The sequence below is a fragment of the Serinus canaria genome, chromosome 2 (genome assembly GCF_022539315.1).
Source record: "Serinus canaria isolate serCan28SL12 chromosome 2, serCan2020, whole genome shotgun sequence".
Classification (NCBI taxonomy): domain Eukaryota; kingdom Metazoa; phylum Chordata; class Aves; order Passeriformes; family Fringillidae; genus Serinus; species Serinus canaria.
Window position 1 is genome coordinate 28,685,651 of NC_066315.1, and position 22,040 is coordinate 28,707,690.

Here is a 22,040-nt window from a genome sequence, read left to right on the forward strand (position 1 = left end):
TGAGTACAGCCTATACAGGGCAGAATTTAGCTGTGTCCTCTGAAATCAAAACTACTTTTAGTGATATCCTAACATTTACCCAACATTTAAAATATTGGTAGCTGCTAAGTATGTAGGATTATTAACAACAGAATCACACCTAGACAGTTAAGAATAACAGCAGCAACTGGCACAGAAATGGCTGAACACCAGCAGGAGCCTCCTGCAGGAAGCTTTTTAAGTGTTTGAAGATTTTTAAGTGTTTGTACAGGAGAGAAGGCAACAAGAACACGTTACCATAGCAATCTGATTAGCATTAACATGTCAAAGAATGTCCACTTGGTGTCTCAGCTGCATCATTATTGTGAGTTAAGAAGGCGAAACCACTTAATTTCCATTCCTTTTCGCAGTATTTCCTATTATGGTTGAGTTAGTTTCTCTAATTTCACAAATACCAGAACAAAAATCCCTCAACATGTAGTTAAGAATTCCATATATTTACAGCTATTAGAAGTAAATCAGCAGGGCGAGAGAACCTTTAGCTCTTTATGTACTGATTTTATTACTTACCTCCAGAAAGGTGCTGTGGTTTGTTTTTAATTAATGGGCTGCAGTGAGAGATTTTGTTCCTAAATGACGTAAAAAGGTGTTCAATGAAATCATCAGGTAACTCTGCCTCCAGAAAAGTCTTCATGAACAGCTTGAACCCCTCTAAATCAATTGTCTGCAGTGAAGAGGAAGAAAAAAAGAAAAAAAATTAATGTTTTGTAAAAAAAACAAATTACACTAATCCATCAAATAATATTCTGTTGACAAAAGCTTTGGACTGTATTTGTATGTACTGATTTCTGAAGATACAGACTGGTAAACCTATTCTTGTAAGTGATTATTGAATTAAGTATTACTTTGAAAAGTCACAGTGTTGCTATAATACCTCAGAGCACTGTACAAAACAGCCCAGAGTAAATTCAGAGCACTTATATTGGGACCCTGAAATCAAGTTCCATGCTCTCAAATTTCTTGATTAGCATCCAAAGGCACCTACAGAGCTCCTAGGGATGTACTTAGCATGTCTTTAGCTTTTCCTATAATTAGGAAGACAAAAAGCAGGGGATTGTGGATGCCTAATTCAGGGAATTGAAGGCCTCCTGTCTTTTCCTATGTGGCAACATGCTTGGCTGGTGCTTGTCAAAGAGATACAAATCACCGTCTCAGGTTCAAATGAGAGTGCTCAGACATGCAGGATTACTTAGAGGGGAAAAAACCAAAAGTTGTTGATCCAAAACATTTATCATTTAGCTTTATTTGGTTTTACTTTTGCCATCAAGGTAAGAGCTAGTTAATAATATGCATATGATGATTTTTTTTCTATTAAAACAGCATTTTAAGTAATAAAATGAGTCACAGATTTTCTCAAGCTGGAAGGAATTCATAAGGAGCATTGAGTTCCCTGCTCCTCACAGGACTACCTGTAACTAAACCATATGACTAAGAGCATCATCCAGACGTGCTTGGTGCCATAACCAAAACATGCTCTGGAAAGCCTCTTCCACTGACTAGCCTCCCAGTGAAGAGCCTTTTTCTGATGCCTGATCTGAACTTTCCCTGATCCAACTTCCTTCTATTTCTTCATGTCCTGTTGCTGGTCACCAGGGAGATATCAGCACCTCCCCCTCAAGGAAGGTGTAGGCTGCAATGGGATCACAGCAATGTAAAGCATTATGATCCCATTTTATCCTGCTAACAGAGAATGAAGATAAAGGTATCCTGGAACATATTGACACAACTGCATATTTAGCATTACCTTTGAGATTGTAAAACAGCTTATCAATTATTATTCTGATAAAACATAGTATTACTTTATAGATCAAACAGAACAGCAACTTCTAATTGGTAAATAATTAAGGGATAAATCCGTATGTACCACAAAACTGACTTTGAGAAATTTCCCTATTCTTCAGGAATACTCCATTTCCCCATAGAAAAGTCTAGTGCAACTCCTTTAGTTCAAAACAGTGAACACAGAAGGAGGGAAAAGACTACCAAGAATCAGCTTGAAACCAGACCAGAAAAAAGAAAATGGAAACTGAACTTTCAAAGAACTCCCTGAATTTGGAATCTGAGTCAAGGTACAAATAATTTTTGCTATTATTGTAATATAATTTTAAGACCTCGGAGCAGAAACTTCTCTTCCCCTGATTTCTTTTACTTTTACTTTTTTAATGTATTTATGAGATATTGAAATTTTATGTGCACATTAAACAAGGTGTTTCCCATTAAGATCGAGACCTAACTACCGAAGGATAATGTTTTAAATGTGTATCATAATTTTTATGAAGGACCAGCAACACAAATTGCAAAATCTGACTCCTCTTGTGCAAGTCATAATTATTAGGAATGCAAGATTGGTGAGAGGGTATCTCTACTGAGCTTCTAATACAGAACACCTCATTTGAGAAAGGAGTGCAGTGGAACCAATAAAATTCTCAACTTTTGAAGACAAAAATAGCAGAGACTGAAAAAATTTGTTCACAATGCTCAAGATGTGTGTAAAATGGAAATAATCACCTTGGACATGGACTCACTATCTTTATCTCATTAGACAGTTTCAGCCACACACTTTTACCTTGGCAAATCATACACTGTTGTCTTCATGCTACAAACTTTACATTTTTTCTGTCTAATAAAGCCACTGACATTTAATTCACTGTTTATAAACTATGAATCACAATAACAAAAGGATTTGTATCAGCATCCAAGTAAATCAGTAATTAGTTACACTAATATACACTATATTAATGTATTTTTATCTGCAAGCATAACAAATACATTAATCACTAAATCAACTGACTTTAACAATGTGAAATTGCTTTGTTAAATTGTGCATTAATGAAATGTGTCTTAGCTATTTTATTGAATCATATACACAGAAAAACAGTGAAGTGAAAATGGAAACTAAACCAAAATTACAATCCCATTTAAATTCAAGTTTATGGATGGCCATGCAAATATCTTTACATTACAATAATCTTTTTTTTAATTTAGCTTGTCTGTGCATTTTATGTATATATAGCAGAAAATGTTCCCTGAGTTTAGAGCCACCCTAGATTTTTGAACTGCTGCCTGAGTGGCATTGGTTCTCCAAGCTGCCAGCAGTAACTAAATCCCTAATGTTATGGGTTTTTTTTTAAACTTAATGGCTTCAGAATTATACCTGCATAGAGAACTGGAAAAATAAGCAAGTTTGAAATTATGTACTTCCTTCTTCCTCAAGACCCTTTCTCAAAGATGTTCAAACTTTTCAGTATTTTGTGAGGATGGTCTGACTATCATTTAAGCCAATATCCTCCAACACATGTTCCAAACTTTTAGAAAAGACAAGAGATACTAATGTAACACATGACTTGGCTACCATGTCCATTTATTACATTTGACATCCTGAGTGCCACCAATCAGGGTGGCTCAGCAAAGGACAAAGAACAGAGTGTGGTTGTTCTAAAGGTTGTTCTACAGCCAGGTTTCTTCAGCTGACAGTGCTTTATCCTCTGTTCTAACATGCTCTGTGACCTGTATTTCCCCAGGGAAGCAGCACTACTCATACAATGAGAGTTCGGATGCTGCATATCCAATAGCTTTCAAATTATAATGGAAGTTAGTCAGGAGCTGACAAATTACTTGAATACACATTAGAAATGTTTAGAATGGCAAAAAAAGGCAGGTGCAAAATCACATGCTGTATGTAAAGAATGTATAAAACTAATCCTGCCTAAGAGAGATCTTTGTGTAGGGCCCTGTGATTAGGTTCTTGCCTAAAACCTCAAAACTTGGGATTCTAATACTGCATAGCTGAAAAACATTCTAGAAGACCTAACATAATTGGTGTAGATTATCCTATTAGAACTGAGCTCTAAAATGGTATAGTAATTTCTGGATGTTTCTTTTTGTAAACATATATACAGTAAATAAGAGAACTAAGCTAGTCTACAGCAGACCTAGGAGTAGTTTGGATCATCCATTAAGCTTCCCAATTAAAAAGGGTGATCTTTCAAAAACAGACTCACTTTTAAATTGTTTTCAGTGCCTTCTCAACCATCTCTCTCTCACTGTAATACACATAACTTATTACACAACCACAGAAAAACGGAAGAATTTCTTAAAAGAAATCCTGAGAGCAGCACAGCAGAAGACAAAGAGGTGTTAATGCATTCTCACCAAGTGGAGGTTTAAGTACTGAGTATGGTTTATTTGGAACAGAGCATGTAAAGATGCAAAAGTTTTGCTCAGTTTAATTTAAAACTACTTCCACAATAGAGAAAACAACACACAATATTATAGTAATTTCTCTATTCTGAAACTGTAGACTATTTTTCTTTTTCCTCATGGAACTTTACCCTCCTGAAATAGGGAAATGCTACAGCAAGTAAGTACCCTTCCTTTAATTATTATCAGCATCTTCCCCCACCCCCAGCCACTTTTCAAATGTATTGCACAATGTTTTGGTAAGCAAAAAGACAAAAAAAAAAAAAAAAAAAAAAAGAAGGAAAGCAGAGAACAATAATCTTCCACCTTAACATGTATCATGCTTGATCTTACTTTTAAATTTCACTGTCATTATCAGAATGTCCCAGATGAAAAGTTCAGAGAATTTTGGTATGGTTTGAAAATAATTTATTTATGCTAATGAATTCACAAAAATTAATTAAATAGTTCAGATCAATAACATCAGAATAATATATAAACCATAATGGTGGATGTGGTTTTCTTAAGCATGCAGGCTAATTGCTTAATTTTCAACAGTTGCTTGCATTCCAGAAGCACCAGCTGAATTTAAATGAATCTGAGAAAGAAGGATTTAGCATTTCAGAAAGCATTTTCCATGATGTTTCAAAAGTGAGGGGATGAGAGCATGAGAGGATGTACCAAACTGACAACAATTAGCCGGGCACATTAATTAAATAATTAATTAATTCCATTGCACAAGAGACTATCAGGGCATAGGGAGATTATGATCATAAATTTAGGGATTTCAGGAAAATTTTCAACACAGAGATAAAATAGGACATAATTAAATCAGAAAAAACATGAAAGAACTTTCAAATAATTCGGCCTAAATCTTCTGAGGGAGTCTAAAAGAAGAAAAAAATCAGTGCAGTTTTAGCTTTGACTCTAATAAAATCCTTGCCTGTAGGTCACAAAAAATAAAGGGTTTAATACTAATCATATAAAACTGAATTTCTATTTTTATACATCAAACCAGTCCTCCAAGTTTATTGGAGGTCCTTATGTTTTACAAAAAGAAACTTTACAAAATAAGACTTCTGTATTACTGGGAAATAAAATTTCATTCGGCAATGAACAATTTTGGTATAACTCCAGAGAAGCGCACATTCAAAAACACCACACAGTTTCAGCTAACTTAAACCATAAAATTCATATAAAGTTAATTTATTATACTTTTAGAAGTAGTTGTTTCCTACTTATAGATTTTATCAATGTTTCCAAACACCTGAATATAAGAAAAAACTCTAAAAATTATATATTCACCTTGGAGTAAAGAAAAGGAGAAGGAATGTAAGACATAGGCAACACTGCATAAATTTAACTTTAATAATCATTTTTAGACAAATAAAATGTATAAACCATTAAACAATTTTCATGTTTTCTGAATGCAAACTGGAACTAGACTCACTATGACTCAATGCATCAGGAAATTAAAAATGTACATCTTTTCATACACCATAAATTGCTGGGGAAAATCCATAACATTTCATTAACCATCCACAAAATTTCAAAATTAATCCTAGCCCTAAACTTCCAACAATCCATAAGTATTGGGTTTTGATTTTTTTTCTCTAGGCCCCTTCCAAACAGATAAACAAGAAACAGACCAAAGTTTATAATGATATCTAAGTCACTGACTGTCCACAGAAAAGTAGGTTCTCACTAGACATGCTCACAGAAAAATAAAATCATCCTCAAAAAATCAAAATATGTGCTATGCACCGAGTACAACTGAGACCATCACTTCCTTCTGCAAGCAGAGAATAAAGTGACAGACCTTTTCCTCTTCTGGGAAAAAAAAAAATCTCCTGGTAAAGACAACTTGCCAGTGGGAATCACCTTGGCCGATTTCCCATTCGCCTGAGGAAATTCCAACCTGTGTCTCTAAAGAGCATCCAAATATCAGGAAAGTGCTGAAGAAACACTGAAAGCAAAAATAAGGTTTCTATACAGCTACAAAATTATTAAATATTTGTATGTAAAAATGTGACTGAAAAAATTACTGATAAACTCCTGTGAATGAGGGATCTGAACATGTACTCACAGAGATGTTTTCAGCTGTTAAGGCAGTACTTCTGGACACATGGAAAAATTTAGGATGCTTAGGTAAATTTTACAGAATATAGATGAGACAAGATTTTATTTATTCTCTTTTTTAAATTGCCATACCAGAGTTGGATGCTATCTTTACACAGAGAGGAAATAATCCATTCAAGATCTACACCTATGCTAGAAGAAACAGAACAAATATGTGTATTGCATATACATAAATAGATATTCATCCACACACACCATCATATACTAATGCTAAATGAAGCAGCAAACAGCAATTATAGATTGCTCAGTGAAGTACCTCAGTGCCTCTGGGACTGTAACATGTCATCTCACATCCTGCATGTATTTTACAATTAAATGTTTGGATGTATGCATTAGTCCAAAAGATCTAACAGTTGTGGGGTTTTTAATGTAAATTCCACAAAAAGATTACCTACAAAAAATTCCATCAGTGCAAAAAACTCACTGTTACTTTCTTATGATTAAAAATAGAAGAAGCAGTGTTCATTACAGTGAAACAAAGCAGATTAATCTGTCTTTATTTCCACATACTGTGAGAACATTCCTGCCATGATGTCTGACTAAGCAAATATAGAGAGATTTGCCCAGATCTGTAGTTTCAACTGAATTTTTCTTGGTAAAGATCCCATACCCAACTAATGTGTTGTGGTGAAAATTTTTCTGAAGATTGTGGCTTATGCCATCCTTAACTTTAGAAGGAAGTTAAGAACAATTAGGATTTGCTCTGACAACTCCCAATGCTTTGGAGAAAATTCCTTCATTCAAATAGCCCTTTAAGAACCAGGATGAAACAGAAATTATTAGGCAAAGAATTATCCTCATAATACTATTCTTAGAATAATATAATACAATGAGAGCCTATCATGGAATTCTCTTATGCCTCATACATTTTTTAAAATATGAATATACAAAATTAAGTAACACTAGCTATGTGGATAAAAAGTGGCAACTGTCAAAGGTAATACCATATAACAATTATTTTTCTTAAAATAGAAGAAAAGAGAGAGAGACAAATGACATTTATGTACAGACTGAGCATGTGAGGAGGTGACATCTGGGCCAAGCAAGCAGAAGTGGAAGTTATCAGTCTTTCTCCCAAACTTGTTTACAACCCTATCTCCCTTGCATCTTGGCTATCAAGGAGGCATCACTGGGTAACTCTATATGAGGTAGGGAAAAGGCTGGAACTGAGCTGCAGACCCCAGATTTGGAATCAGAAATTTCAACCACATCTGTAGGCAACCTACTTGGAGAAGCTGCCTAACACTCTTAAGGAAAATGATGATGGAGCAGATCAAAGGAGGTTTTTTAGAGTTATAAAGAGTAATCGGATCAGCACTAAGATCTAAAAGTACATCCTCAGAACACTACAGTTCCTTCTACCCCAGCAGATAAAAGCTCCTAGCAGACTATTTAACAGCTCACCAAGCATTCTGATATATTTACCTGTTTTTCTAAAAATACATTTAAAAGGTCAATTATGCAGAAAATTCTTTAGCCCGCCCTTTTGTTGCCCTTCTGTTTCTCAGAAAAGCTCTCCTATGAAGACAGGCAGAGAGAGTTGGGGTTGTTCAGGAGAACAGAAGGTTGTTCAGAAGGCTTTGGGGAGACCTTATAGCCCCTTTCAGTCCCTAAAGGGGGCTGGTGAGGGACTTTTTACAAGGGCACATAGAGAAAGGACAAGGTGCCATGGCTTTAAACTGAACAAGGGTAGGTTTAGGACAGGTATTAGAAAGTTCTTTCTATTGAGGATGGTGAACTGGAACAGGTTGCCCACAGAAGTTCCCTATCCCTGGCAGTTTTCAAGGGCTCTGAGCAATCTGGTCTAGTAGAAGGGGTACATGCCCATAAAATCATCCTCAAAAAACCAAAATATGTGCTATGCACCAACTACTATGCTATGCTCCATGATCTTCCTGCCCAAACTATTAGCTGATATTGTTTTTCCCTACATCTGAACATAAGTTTCTTCTTTTTAAGTTACCACACAAAATCACATGAAAGAACATCAAGCACACATAAAAAGACACATTTAAACAAATGGCAATAATTGAACTAGAAAAAAAAGATTTCTAAAGAACTTAATTTTAAAGAAGTGGAAGTCACAAAGAAACTAAAGACCTGGCAACTGATTAAATACAGTTTCCAGGATAAACTACATATTTCAAGAGAGTTTCCAGGATGACACTGATTACTTTGACTAAAGAATTCACAACTATGAAGAAACAAAACCATTAAAAATAGTTTGGGGTTTTTAGGCGCACTAAAAATCTCATTTTATTCATAGCTTAAAAAGTAGTCTGGAATTTTATACTTCTATTACTGCACAAAATACTACCAACCTGACATTAAAGCAACCACTGCTTTCCATAATATAATGACCATATGTGGATTTCTTTGCAATGTATCCAATATATCTCATAGATATGTGATGTTTTTTACCTTACTAACATCACTAAAGAATTACTTCTCTTTCTACTCCTCACCAATGGCATAAAGCAAAGCTCTTGCTTCCCACACTTCATTTTCTTTTGAACCCCAGATAAGCAGAAGATTAGGAACTCCAAGGAAAAACAAATGTGCATGAGTCTATGCTTATTATGCTTTAAAACATCTCCAATTACTATGATAAGAGTTCTGTTTTTTCTCAAGCACTCACTGTTAAGTACATTACACTAATTTAGTGCTACTTCACAGAAGGTGAGTCTCAGTCCCAGGAAGAACAGGAATTGAAGGCCTGGTTTCCAAGTAGCAGTTATGATTTTGCTTGGCAAAATAGCAGAAAATTTCAGGTTTCTTCTAGCTTTGTATCACACATACACAGGCCAACACTCAGCTAAAGCCACAGGTCTTTATCTCCTGATTATGGCTACAGCATGCTATGGAAGTGCCTTAAAACGCCTGATTTTGTCCCAAGCAGCAGAATGGCTCCTAACACCCTGAGCAACAGAGAAGAAGAGGCTGAACTCCATCTATAAACACAGTTTGTATTTGACTTTGTCCTTTTTCCTAGAGCAGTTAAATTGTTCAATTTTCTAACTTGCTTTCCTGCTTTATTGATAGTAAACACAGATATGTAAGACCAAGAAAGATCCAGGTATTTATATTGAAGATTTAAGAATTTATATGTATGTTCTGTGCCAACACATAGAACTCTACATGATATAGACATCAAAAGTATATCCCAACATGGAGAATACAGAAAGCATGGTTCCTCAGTGAAAAACAGGATACATGCAAGGAAAATTTTGCATTTTTATATAAGTTCTTTAACTTTCTACGTAGTATTTTAATTCCTACCACACTAATACATTTGAAGTGAACCAATAATTTATTAAGAAAATGAAAGCTTGACTCAAGATCTATCCTAAAAGCTGCAATAGAAGAGGTCTAACTGTGTTCTATACTTTCCTAGCTAGTGTAAATACAGCAATCAGTTCTTCTGGATGACATGTTGAAAGAAGGGAGAGAAGCTGTATCACTCTACTTTCTTTCTCCTCACAAGACATCAAAAAATTAATAGTCTCTTGACAAAAGAGCTGCCATTGTGGCTGGAGCAGGGCAGGGAGGGGAAGAATAATACCCCTTTTATTCTTCCCCACCACACTGGCCACATAAATGGGAACAAGACATGATCTAGCATTTGAAATTAATCTCCACCCACAAATTCTTTTAAAATACCACATTCTTTTTGGTCTTTTCTTCTTTTAGATTTGTACAAAATATTTCAGCATAAGCCACTATTTTCAGCATCCTGAAAAACAGAATGTAAGAGAGAAAAGAAAAAAAGAGAATCATTCATTTCAAGAGACTTCCATGACATATGGTTTTCATTTATTAAAAAGAACATTTCACACATAACGGAAAGAGAATTATGTTGAAAATGCAATTTTCAATTGATTACTTTTAAAACTCTGTTGTCTGATCTCCAAATGGTGCCAAAAATATAATCAGCTTTCATCTACTGACAGTAATTACTCTGGGTTATTTTCTGGGGTTGGGTAAGTTCCTTTAACTGATTGTTCTTTTTAAACTACTTATATTGACCTAATATGTGAAAAATGAACTGTTGACTAAGAGTAGCTATTACAGGGCCTTGATTCACACATTGTGCTATGACAACACTGGCAAACACTGATGTGAGTGCATTAGTGACAATGAAGCGATTAGCTGTGAATACCAGTGCTAAAGCATTCCCACAAAAGTCAAAGTCTTGAAGATTCATTGATTATCACATGTCAAAACCTGACACTGCCAAAAGATGTGGGAAAAAAAGTGTAGATACTATATACAGAGGATTAACAAGTTAAAACCCATTAATCACATGAGAATGCATAAGTTCTTGGTGTTGAAAATATATTTCAAATGCTCATTCAAATTAAATTTCCAATTCCTCAAGAAGACTAGCTTTGGGCATCAAGGTAAAATTCGGTTTAAATTCAAGGCCTTTATAATTTTCTGATCTAAGCATTCAATTTAATACAGGTTTTTACATAATTAATTTTGAAAATTCTGGTAACCAAATAAAACTACTTCTTAGCTATATCAGCATTCAAATTCATATCTACTGATATGAATGTTTAAAAAAAAATTGAAAACCCACATGCTCTCACAAGCTGCTCCTACCAAATACTCCATATGGACAAATAATATTTGAATAATTACCAATACACAGACATAAATTAATGCCAAAATTTTCCCCCAGCTCTTCAAAGAAGTAAGCTCAACAAAACATCTAAAATGGAAATGGGAAAACTCTATTTTTATGCAATAAATAGATTTTTAAGCATAACCTTCTCAAGTTATTAAAATAAATTGACACTAATTACCAAAATAAGTTGGAAATGCATTCACCAGCTACTGCAGTCTCATCTCAATCTTACATGCAGGCAAAAGAAAATCCAAATACTTTTTTATCAGCAGGTTTTCCTTAATACATAATTCTCTATGTGCATAAGTTTGTATATCCTTAAGTAGTATCCTTACATACATAAGTACTTGTATTTAATACTCAACTCTTATTGAATATGCTACATTTACTACACAAAGGTGGGATTTTTTTTCAAGAAGAGTGATGAATCACATACTTTTAGAAGGCTTATGTAGGAGATTATAATTCAAAATCTACCTGAAATTATTACATATCAAACAAAGTGACAAGAAGAAAGTTTGCATTCTGCCCTAGAAGAATTGGTCAGGAAAAATGGGGTAGGTAGCATAGTTAAGACAAAGTCAAAAAAAAAAAAAGGAATCCCTGAAAAATTTCAGTTATGACAAAAAGTTCTGGTTGAAACAAACAACTTATCTGCATGTGCAGATTGTGTAAAAACCTACTCACAGACAAACATGTCTGAATTGGTATTTTCATAATGTGCTTAGAATTAAGAAAAATCACTTATCTAAGCATGTTCTTTAGCAGTGGTATTCTCACATATTTTACCTGTAATGACCCTGTCTGTGCATTGCAAATTTTTGTGGAGGTTATTTCAGCTACATTTTTAGAAAATACTTGCTATAACACTTTTAGTAAGAAAAGCAACACATGACAATGTCATGTTACCTGTTATTGCTCATTTCTCCCTTTTTAAATTTTTAAAGAATACAAATTAATAACCTTTCACTTCATGAATGAACATGAAATATCTGTTTGCTGAGATTTAACACAATCTGAGCCTAATTGGAACTTCCCTGGGAATAATAAAAAAGGTTTAAAACGTCCCATTCCATCAGTCAATAAGTTACACCCACTTTATGCTAAGTAAATGTACAGATTTTAGCAAAACTGGAGATATACTAATTGACCTAAGTTTGACTTTCTCCTCACCAATATTTAAAAGAATAGCTTAGAAAGAATTAAAAGGATATGAGGAGTGAAATCTACTCTATTATACATGTATACATTTGCATACATCAGTATTTCTGCTGCACAAGAAGATTTCAAGATATTTCCATTTGTTGATTAATTCCTGCAATAAATTATGACTAAAAGTACTTTTGCTATATTTTGTTTTCCTATGCAGTTTCATAAACATTATCCAGATGCAGGTGAATCAAGCATGGCTGAAGTCACCACAATAAAAAAAAATCCAAAACATAACATATTGTTCTTCATAATGAAAACAAACAAATAACACCCCCCATCATAATTAAATAGGCTGTCTAAAGCTCTTTGTCTTTTTTACCATGTGACATGTAAATTAAAGTGGTAATAGGCTCATTAATTTTAAACCAAAACTAATGTACAACACGATAATGAAAAGGAAAAAAAGGATAAAAATAAGTCCTTAAAGCAAAGAAGTGTATCAAAAGGAAAGGAGGATACCAATGAAGATTAGCACTGGTAGCACAGCCTGACTAAAGGAGATAGAGAGAGACCAGTAAAGATAATTTGAAATGTTCAAAACTGAACGGTTTTGCAGCAGAAATTGACTATCTGAAATATTTTACACCTCAATGCCCTCAACACGCTCCACAGAAAGCAGGCTCCCAGCCAGACTGCCAGCATCTCTGCCTGGCAGGCTTCCCAACTCTCTAGGTATGCAGAAAACTTTCCCTAGAAATTTTGCCCATGAAGCCAGAAAAACAGAGTACCCAGTGTCTGAATCCTAGAGGTTTCTGCTGGTGATACACACGAGATGTTACATTCTTTTCTTCTGTAGCTAGAAAGATACAACTTCAGCTTCTCACATATGAGGGACAGGCTTCTCCTACATTATATATGCTATAATTCTGCACATCCTACTAACCTTCTGTAAATTAGTTCCAGTTTGAGTTTACTTCATCCCATCATTTGGACAAAAGTAGAAAGATGTGACTTCTGCAGTACCTTTTTTATAGAAAATTAAATCTTCCTATTAGTAGTGGAAATACTTCACTTAATATATTATAATATGGCAAGATCTTTACAGGAATTTAATATCTTCTGTCACATCAAAGAACATAGCTGAAGCAAAGAACACAAAATATTCTTTCAAACCATATTCCTGTGTGCTTGAAATTTTAACTACTTTTCCACTAATGTCAATGATCCTAAGACACTACCTCATCTAACAGGCTTTGTCTTCTTTCCAGACTGCCATGGCCACAGAAACACTATTACAGCATCCCAGTAACATCCTTCATGACTAAACCACAACGATACTTTGCATTCATCTTGTGATCAGCTACATACACATTAATTTATCTGACAATGCCAGCTGGACCAGGATACACTACACTCTACCCTGCACACATGCACCTCATTCCATTTATTATAGCCCATTACCTCATCAAGCTTTTCTAGTATGATATTAATTCCCTAATTTCATTTAGTTTGTTGATTCTATTATTATTCACCTACCCATTTGACAAAGTAATTAGCTAAATACTGATGAGATTACGCTCAAGAATGGTCACAGACACACTGCTTTAATGCTGAAACTTTCTCTTTCAGGACCCTTTGAAGTAACTCTTTTAGCTTATCAAAAAAAATGAAGAAATAATGCTGGTCAGCTGAAGAAAGCCCTGTTGCCACTGGGGAGTTCTGCTCTTACTAACACATCTCCAAAAGTTCAACAGGCCTCTGACCCCTGAAAGTGAGGTGTTCCTACAAAACTGCCCCTTTCTCTCTCTTGACTTTCTCATTGTTCTCATGTTCTGGCTGCCTCTTCCGAGAACAGCAGAGCTGGAGCTTTTTAACACCTCTGTGTTACCAAGAAAGGATAACTAGGTCACTTGAAAAAATAATCCATTTGATTAGTCCTTCTTCCTTTCCTTCTTTTTTTCATTCTACCTTTACACCTTGTTTGAGGCTACTGAAGTTTTTCAGGCGTAGCTTCTTGGGTTGATGATCAGCATTTTAAACATTTCTCTTGCAATTGCTGTTAAGTCACAATTGCTCAAAGCACAGCATAAGCCTTATTCAAATTATTAAATCTGCAATTTTAAGCCTGCTACATATAAATGGTATTATATGGTTATAGAAATCAGTATTTAATATTTTTTCCTGAGATGTGTTCTTGTCATTTCAGAATAATACAGACCATTATGAGATCTCACACTAAAGAGAAATTTCCGTGACAAGTATGGAACAAGTCAATTACTTGCTCTTAACTTATTTCTTATATTAAACTCAATTAATGTTAGTAAAATTAGGTACTGTGAATGACAAAAATGAAATTCACTCCGTGACAAATTCTGTGCAGAAAAGGAATACATTCTGGTTTCAGATTTAAATATTACTCTATTATCTGAAAAAACAGCCACATGCAATATTTATTAATAAATACATCTCAATGGAAGCCTACAAAATAAAATATACTGTACCTATGCATAAAGAAAGAAAAAAAAATCAAATTAGCATTACTTACTTGATTAAGTATATCTTGTTTCTGTAACACATGCAAGGAAAGAAAGAACATACATACATTAGTGCAGTGTCATAACACCCAAGCTCTGTTTTTATAATAGAAATATTTTTAGTGAAAGGTTAGTGATTTAGATGAGCAGGTTTAAGACATCAGATGGACTTTCCCATTTTCTTGCATTAGCTCATAAGTCAAGAAAATGCGTCTCAGTCAGCTCTCTAGTCTTTATTAGACAGTGCAAGCAATTTATTTCTAAACATGCAATGACAGACAACCAAGATAGATAAATAAATATAATGTTAGTATTTCTTCTACGTGTACTTTTAAAAAGGCATAAAAAATTGTTAACAAGAAAAGCTGTAAATGAAACTGAATTCAGTTATGAGAACTAAATATTCTAAAATCCAAGTGGAAAAATCATGGAGATGATCCTCAGTGCCACTACATGACACATACAGGAGCACCAGGGGATCAGGCCAGGCCTGCAGGAGCTTCATAAAGGCAGGTCCTGCTTGACTCCTGGGTCCTTGACACCCTTCTGTGACAAGGTGACCTGCTTAGTAGATGAGGATATTATCTACCTGGACTTTTGTAGAATTGTTATCATCAAGGTTGGAAAAGACCTTTAAGGTTTTTAGTATATCCTTTAACACTGGATTCTCCTGGAGACGCTGTGTGCTCATGGCTTAGACAGGGGCACCTTTGCTGGCCAATAAACTGGCCAGGTGGCTGGGCCTAGGGAGTGGAGGTCAGTGGAGTTATATCCAGTCAGAAGTGGTGTTTCCCAGCACTCACCAAGTCCTGTATAATATCTTTATCAATGACTTGGACCAAGGTTTGACCTGCACCTTATTCAGTCTGAACTGATGCCTTGTTGGGCAAGAGCTCTGATTTCCTACCTGAGGGTAGGAAGGCTCTGCACAGAGATCAGGACAGGCTGGATCAGTGGGCTAAGGCCAGTGACATGAGGTTCAACAAGGACAAGTGCCGGTCCTGCACTTGGGACACAGTGATCCCAGGCAGCTCCACAGGCTGGGGAAAAATTGTCTGGAAAGCTGCCCAGCAGAAAAGGAGCTGGGCATGTTGCTTGACAGTCTGTTGAATGTGGGCCAGTGTATGCCCAGGTGGCCAAGAAAGCCAAGAGACTCCTCCATAAACAAAAAATCAGGATGCACTCAAAAAGGATAACAACACTAGGTCTACAGGCACACAATGCTGTGTACTTCCTGCCCATTCAGACACTGTCTTTAGCTCTGCTTTCCTAATTCTTGTCAAAGTGAAATGGATGAAATTAATTAATATAAATAGATCTCAAATGATGAAAAGAATATTTATTAACCACAGCTTTCCAAGAGGCTGGTCTTAGATGATGTGTCTTATACCATGTATAAAATCTGTTCTTAATTGTATCTTTGATACTGACTTAGAGAAGAACATGAAAGGGCCGGTGTTAAGTAGTATTTGTAGAAATTTTAGGCATCTCCCTTACACTGAAAGGAGAGAGTAAAAGTTCCATAAGTAAATCCCTGTAGTAGGGAGTAACCTTCTGATAATTATATACACCACTTCCCATAATCTTAAAATCCATTCACTCAACAAGATATAAAATAATGTAAAACAAACCAGATTATTTCAGTTAGCAAGCTTTGAATACCAATTCCTTTGCTATTTGCATTCCATTGGATCAGCCTGTGACAAAAAACTGCATTGTAGAACCCATGCAGTTAAAAAAAATTCCTGAACCCTTGAAATACCTAAGTAAATATATAAGTAAATATTTAATTAAATATATCCCTCTGATGAATTTGACACAGGTCTGTGACCCATGACCCTTGTTAAAAAGCTGACATCATCTTTTGGTAGCACAAGACAAACCATTTGGAGTGTTTATAAAATAATTATCTAGGAAAGAGGTAAAAAGAAAATATGATGGTATCCTCTACAAAACAAAACAACAAGGCAGAAGTGGTGTACAGAATATATGGAAACAAATAGCTGCACTGAGACTGATGCCAGCTGGATCAGTGAATTTTTGTCATCTCATTTACAGATAATAGCTAATTACTTATAACCAAGTCCACAGAGTCCTCATCCAACCACATAAAATCAACTTGCAGATCATTCTGTAAAGAGTTTATCCACACAGCAGGCTGAATGCATGCCAAAAATATAGACACACCTGTGGAAAGGCAGTTTGCTTGTCAGAACAGAATATTCACTCACTGCCAGAGGAAATTTCAGCCACTTTGCTTTCACTTCAGCTATGGCACGAACCTTGAGCTAACAAACCTTACTAGATCCAAAGTAGCTTTGTTGCTAGCTATGTTTTCTTTATGTTGCACTCTCTGAAGTCTAAGTGCTAAGCAGCAAAGTGCAAAAGTTTCCAGGGTCAGCCTAGGTCCAGTATTGACACAGGAATTAGTGAATAGCTTGATTCCTGCTGAAGATACTGAAGTCATCACAGGATGCCTGTCTTGAATTCCTTCTTCCCCTACCCTCCCCTCCTGTCCTGCTCCCTGCCCTGGGTACTCAGCTGCTCTGGATGTTTCATTACACTGGTAGAATTCTGCAAATGAAGAACTGTGAAATGAAGACCAGGGAGACACCATGCAGGGTCACAGACTCATCTCAAGACCAGCTGTGCTTATTAATTCCAGCTTTGCACGGAATTCACCTGGCTTCAGTCAAAGCAGTTTTCCAGGGTACCCATCTTGCCATGACTGAATTCCCATGTAGCCCCAAATGGGAAGGATTATTTTGTTAAAAGAGACTAATCACACCACTTTATGTAATCATGCTTATATGCAGTTGACAATTTGAAAATATGTTACCTACATGGCAATGTATTATTTAAATACACATAAAATGCAGTTATTTTTTACTTTAAAAACAGGGTATGCTTCACAAAACTGAACATGTATGATGACAGGAAATATGTGAAGAATTAGAAGAAAAAACATATAACAGATTAAGACCATTTTATCAGTTCACATTTTTTCCTAAAAAAAAAAAAGAACAAAACCAAAATATGTCTATATTTTAACAAAAAGCAGGTAAAGGAGGTCCTACAGTCTGTGGATGATCACACCATTCCCATTCATTTATATTCTATGAATGTACTTAACTAGAATCCTGGAAATCTAAGATGATCATTTACAGGATCAACTCACACTATTTTACTGAATTATTATATTTTTTTCCTCAGAAACTGAATAAAATGACTAGCATTATGCCTGGCCAAGTTCAAAGCATCAAATGATTTTTCAATACTTAATAAGCTATAACTCATTAGTTGACAATAATGGTATTGCAGCCAATATATTTTCAAAAATTTTTTGCATTTACATCCTGAAATGTAATATCTAGTAATTTTCATCATGGTTAGCACATGCTTCTATCCTGAATTTCATATAATGTGAGCACAGTCAGAAATATTACTATTAGAAACGGTACTGAAACAGATTTTTATTTAGCTACATTCTGAATCACACTATTAGGATGTGCTAAGCAAATGCAAATTTCAATTGAGGATAAGAAAAGAAAACAATCTGCCTTTTTCTTCCAGCCAAATCAGAATACCTTGTCTAGTGGTGAATCTGCAGTGACAATATGCACACATAGCTTTTTTTCAGCTGAATTCTTTGTTTCATAACATCAGAAAATCCCACGAACAGAAACAACATTAGGGAAACAGAATTTTAAAAGAAATCTTAATGGACTTTAATTTTATAACTGTTGAAACTACGCTTAACATTTCCAATCTTCAGACACTTGAAAACCCTATTAATCTTATCACAAGGGTTGTGGAGGTGTTTTGGGTGTTTGTTTTTTATTTGGGGGGTAGATGGGAGAAGGGGAAAGGGATCTGTGTGCTGATTTTGGCTGGGATAGAGTTAATTTCCTTCACAGTAGCTTTCATGGAGCTGTGTTTTGGATTTTTGCTGAGAACAGTGTTGATAACAGAGGGATGTTTTAGTTATTTACACAGAGTCAAGGCCTTTTCTCACCAGCCCATCAGCAAGGCAGCTGAAGGTACATAAAAATTTGGGAAGGGGTACAGTTGGGATACCTGACCCCAAGTGACAACAGGGATATTCCAGATCATATGGCATCCTGGTTTTTTGCTTTCCAAACACTTTCAAATACTCCAAACACCTGATTTATAAATAATCTTCTATTTAAAATGCTAAGAATGCCATATAATTTACAATCTGTCCCCACGGTTTCTGATCATTAAGAAACAAGAAAAATTACCCCTTCAGGATTATATTTTGCTAACACACCACTGCCATGGAATTCTTCTAAGACATCCTTAATTTTCTTGGTGGAATCTGGATAAAAAAAATAAAAAGAGAGAGAAATTGAAAATACAGAACACTGATTTACATAATATGAACTGTAATTAAAAAAACAACCATCAAAACTGCTAATAGCTTTTCACAATGCACATTAGTAATTTTCTGTAGCTGTATGAGAGCTGTGGGCACAAAGAAAATTAGAACATACTTTGCCTTCTTAGCAACTACTGTAAAAACCAGCACGTAAACATAAAATGCTCAGAAAAAAACACTCTTTGATCTAAACCTTAACTGTTAAACAGCATATTTCTGAAGTACTTTTTTTCAGGACTATTTCAAGTCACTTTTCTTGTCCTTGAGTCAACCACAAAACATGGTTATTTCCACCAGCACTACAAAATCTCCTTTGGCAAAGCTGCCAGTGAGTACAGGAGCTGGACAATATCAAGATAAATGGGAACCTTCCAGAAAAAAAAACTCTTCAGTGGTCACATCACAGAATACAAATGTTGTTCTCAAAACTTCAATTTTTGCAGAACTCTCAGGTACTCCAAAAACTATAAGCTTCAGTAACTTTTGCCTAACAGAATTGTGCGAATCTCTGCAGTTCAGAATTAGGTGGAAACAATTTTTCCAATTTTTTTTAACTATGTGCAGAATAACAAAGCAATTACTTCAGTAAGCTGCCATTACATTAAACCCTTGAATTCAGATTCACTTAGAACTCATAATGCACATAACCATCTTTTCCTCATTAAACATCTCAGCAATACAAGAAAAATAACTGTAACTCATTTGTTTCGTTAAAATGCAGTAGTTGAGTGTACAATGGTCAAATGTGCATAATGGCCACAAGACCATGAACCAGTAATGAGTACCAAAGCAGTGAGAAAGAGAGTAGTTCAACTTTGTATCTGCAATTTTATTTCTACAACAAAACCTGGAAGTAAAGTAGAGAAGGAAAGAGTAAAGCAAGAACAGGACTCCCTAGAGCAATTATTTAGACACTTAATATTACAAACACTAGGACCTAATATGGCTTCTCTTAATTAAATCAACAAAATATGGCATTGTAATAGTTCTTAGACTTAAAAGAAATCCAGCATCTTAAATGTGACTCTAAAACATAAGTTTAGCAAATTATATGACCTGAAAATGTAGCAGCCAAGGATTTGAACAATAGTTATGTAACAGTTCTGTAACAGTTCATAGCAGCTATAAACAGGAAACAACACTAAAATTCAGTTTTGAGAGGTGTTGGGAGGAGGCGTTTCTCTCCCACTCTCATACACAGTTTACACAGCAATAGAAATGGCTTTTCCCAACATCTTTCATTTACCAAATTTTCTTAAATAAAAACATCTGAGACTATGTGTGGCCCCAATAAAATCGTATATTTTCACTAATTGGATGTATTTCAATGTTACTGTAAACTACAGGGAACGGCTTTTAGCAGGTCTCATGAGCAGTCAATGCAAATACTTACCTGATAAAACCATCTATAATGTTATTGCTGTGTCATTTGAATTGCAACAAAAAAATCACAACTTTATGTAAAATAAATAAATAAATGAATAAATATGTTAAGCAACAAATTTTATTCTTAGCTGTAATATAGAAGTTAGTGGGTCATACACTTACTGACCAGGACAAGGACACAAATTGATGACTGACAAAAATTTACTTTTATTTGGTTTCTATTATTTTAATATGTTTTTCAGTATGTGTATACATGGTGGTATATAAAAGTCATTGCATCTGATAATGATGGCAGTAGCTACAAAAGAAGCAGTGTGGGATGACCAGATGTATGACAGAGGTGATTGAGTCTCAGCCTAAAAAAGGATTTTTCTGAACTTTGGAGAAAAGTTTAAATACAAACACTAAACAGAAAAACAGCAAGGTTCCCTCACACATCTTTTATTATCCAAATTAAAAAATACATAAATAAAATAGAAACAGACTGCTTTCTAGAAATTTTAAAACAATGTCTTGAGGTTTTCTTTCAGTAATGACTATGCTTTCATTTCATATTTTGCCAGATATTCCATTCATCTTTAAATCGGTATTATGCCTATGACACTGTAATTAAAAGCAAAACCTATGTTATGTTACTTACTGAAATTAAATTAAATTCTTGCTTTCTTTATTTTTTTTCACATTTCCTTAGTCAAGTATCAAGAAAGAAAATATGCTCCACTGCAACAACTTAACTTTTTCATGCATGAGTTTAAAAATAGTCACATCCAAAAAGCATTGCCTTCATGTTTGAAATTACTGTCAAGAAAATAAAGGTCTGCAGATGTAAATTCTGCTTTAGTCCAGCAAAATTTTGAAAATAATCATTTTTTACAATCTTTTGTTCACAGTCATTCAATCACTTTTTTCAGTACATGTGACAGTATCCAACCCAGAACAGAGATCTTTCAAACTGTTCAAATGACATATTGATATTTTAAGAAGAATGCCAACACACCATCTTCTGCCTGCATATTCCCTAACAGTGCTGACAACCCTCAGAAAAAATTAATTCTTCTTCCTCAGCATTGAGTAGGCAAACTAATATTGGGAACATGTTCCAGCTTTAATATCCTAAAGGGATATGAAGAATAGGATCATTTTCTTCTCTTTTTCAGGAATCAAATTAAAAAAGTAAAAACCAAAAAGACAACAAAAACTGTTATAGGAAGCTGTATGGAATAGAAACTCCAATAATATGTTATCAACTGCATTAAAAAAATAGTCAAGTACATGCTCTTTGTCAAAAAAAATAAGCAAAAAAATTCCAGAAAATATATACAAAAGTATCTAAAATTTTTTCCTAAGACAGTTTTTTCTAAAAACAATGGTATGGATTTATTTACAGTTTGTCTGATCCAAGTCATCTAAATAATCATTGTAAAATGCTGGTGTAAACAGAACCTGTATTCTCCCTGTTTCCTAAAAGCACAGATGTTGTGCATGCCTCAGCATCTTAGCACTTCAGAGCAATTTCAGTACCTTCTTAAGCACCACTCATGTTAAAACACAAATATGGTTCTAAACTCTCAGCTGTTTTTAA

General features: G+C 34.8%; 1 protein-coding gene across 3 annotated transcripts in view; it reads right to left on the reverse strand.

Moving 5' to 3' along the window:
• Positions 1 to 22,040, reverse strand: part of DGKB (diacylglycerol kinase beta) — a 331,032-nt gene that overhangs the window by 251,652 nt on the left and 57,340 nt on the right. For all 3 annotated transcript variants that reach the window (XM_050971447.1, XM_030234719.2, XM_030234706.2), the window contains 2 exons: positions 18,936 to 19,012; positions 550 to 703 (listed from right to left, as the gene is read on the reverse strand). In XM_050971447.1, the coding sequence (XP_050827404.1) occupies positions 550 to 703; positions 18,936 to 19,012 (231 nt within the window). The remainder of the gene's footprint in view (positions 1 to 549; positions 704 to 18,935; positions 19,013 to 22,040) is intronic.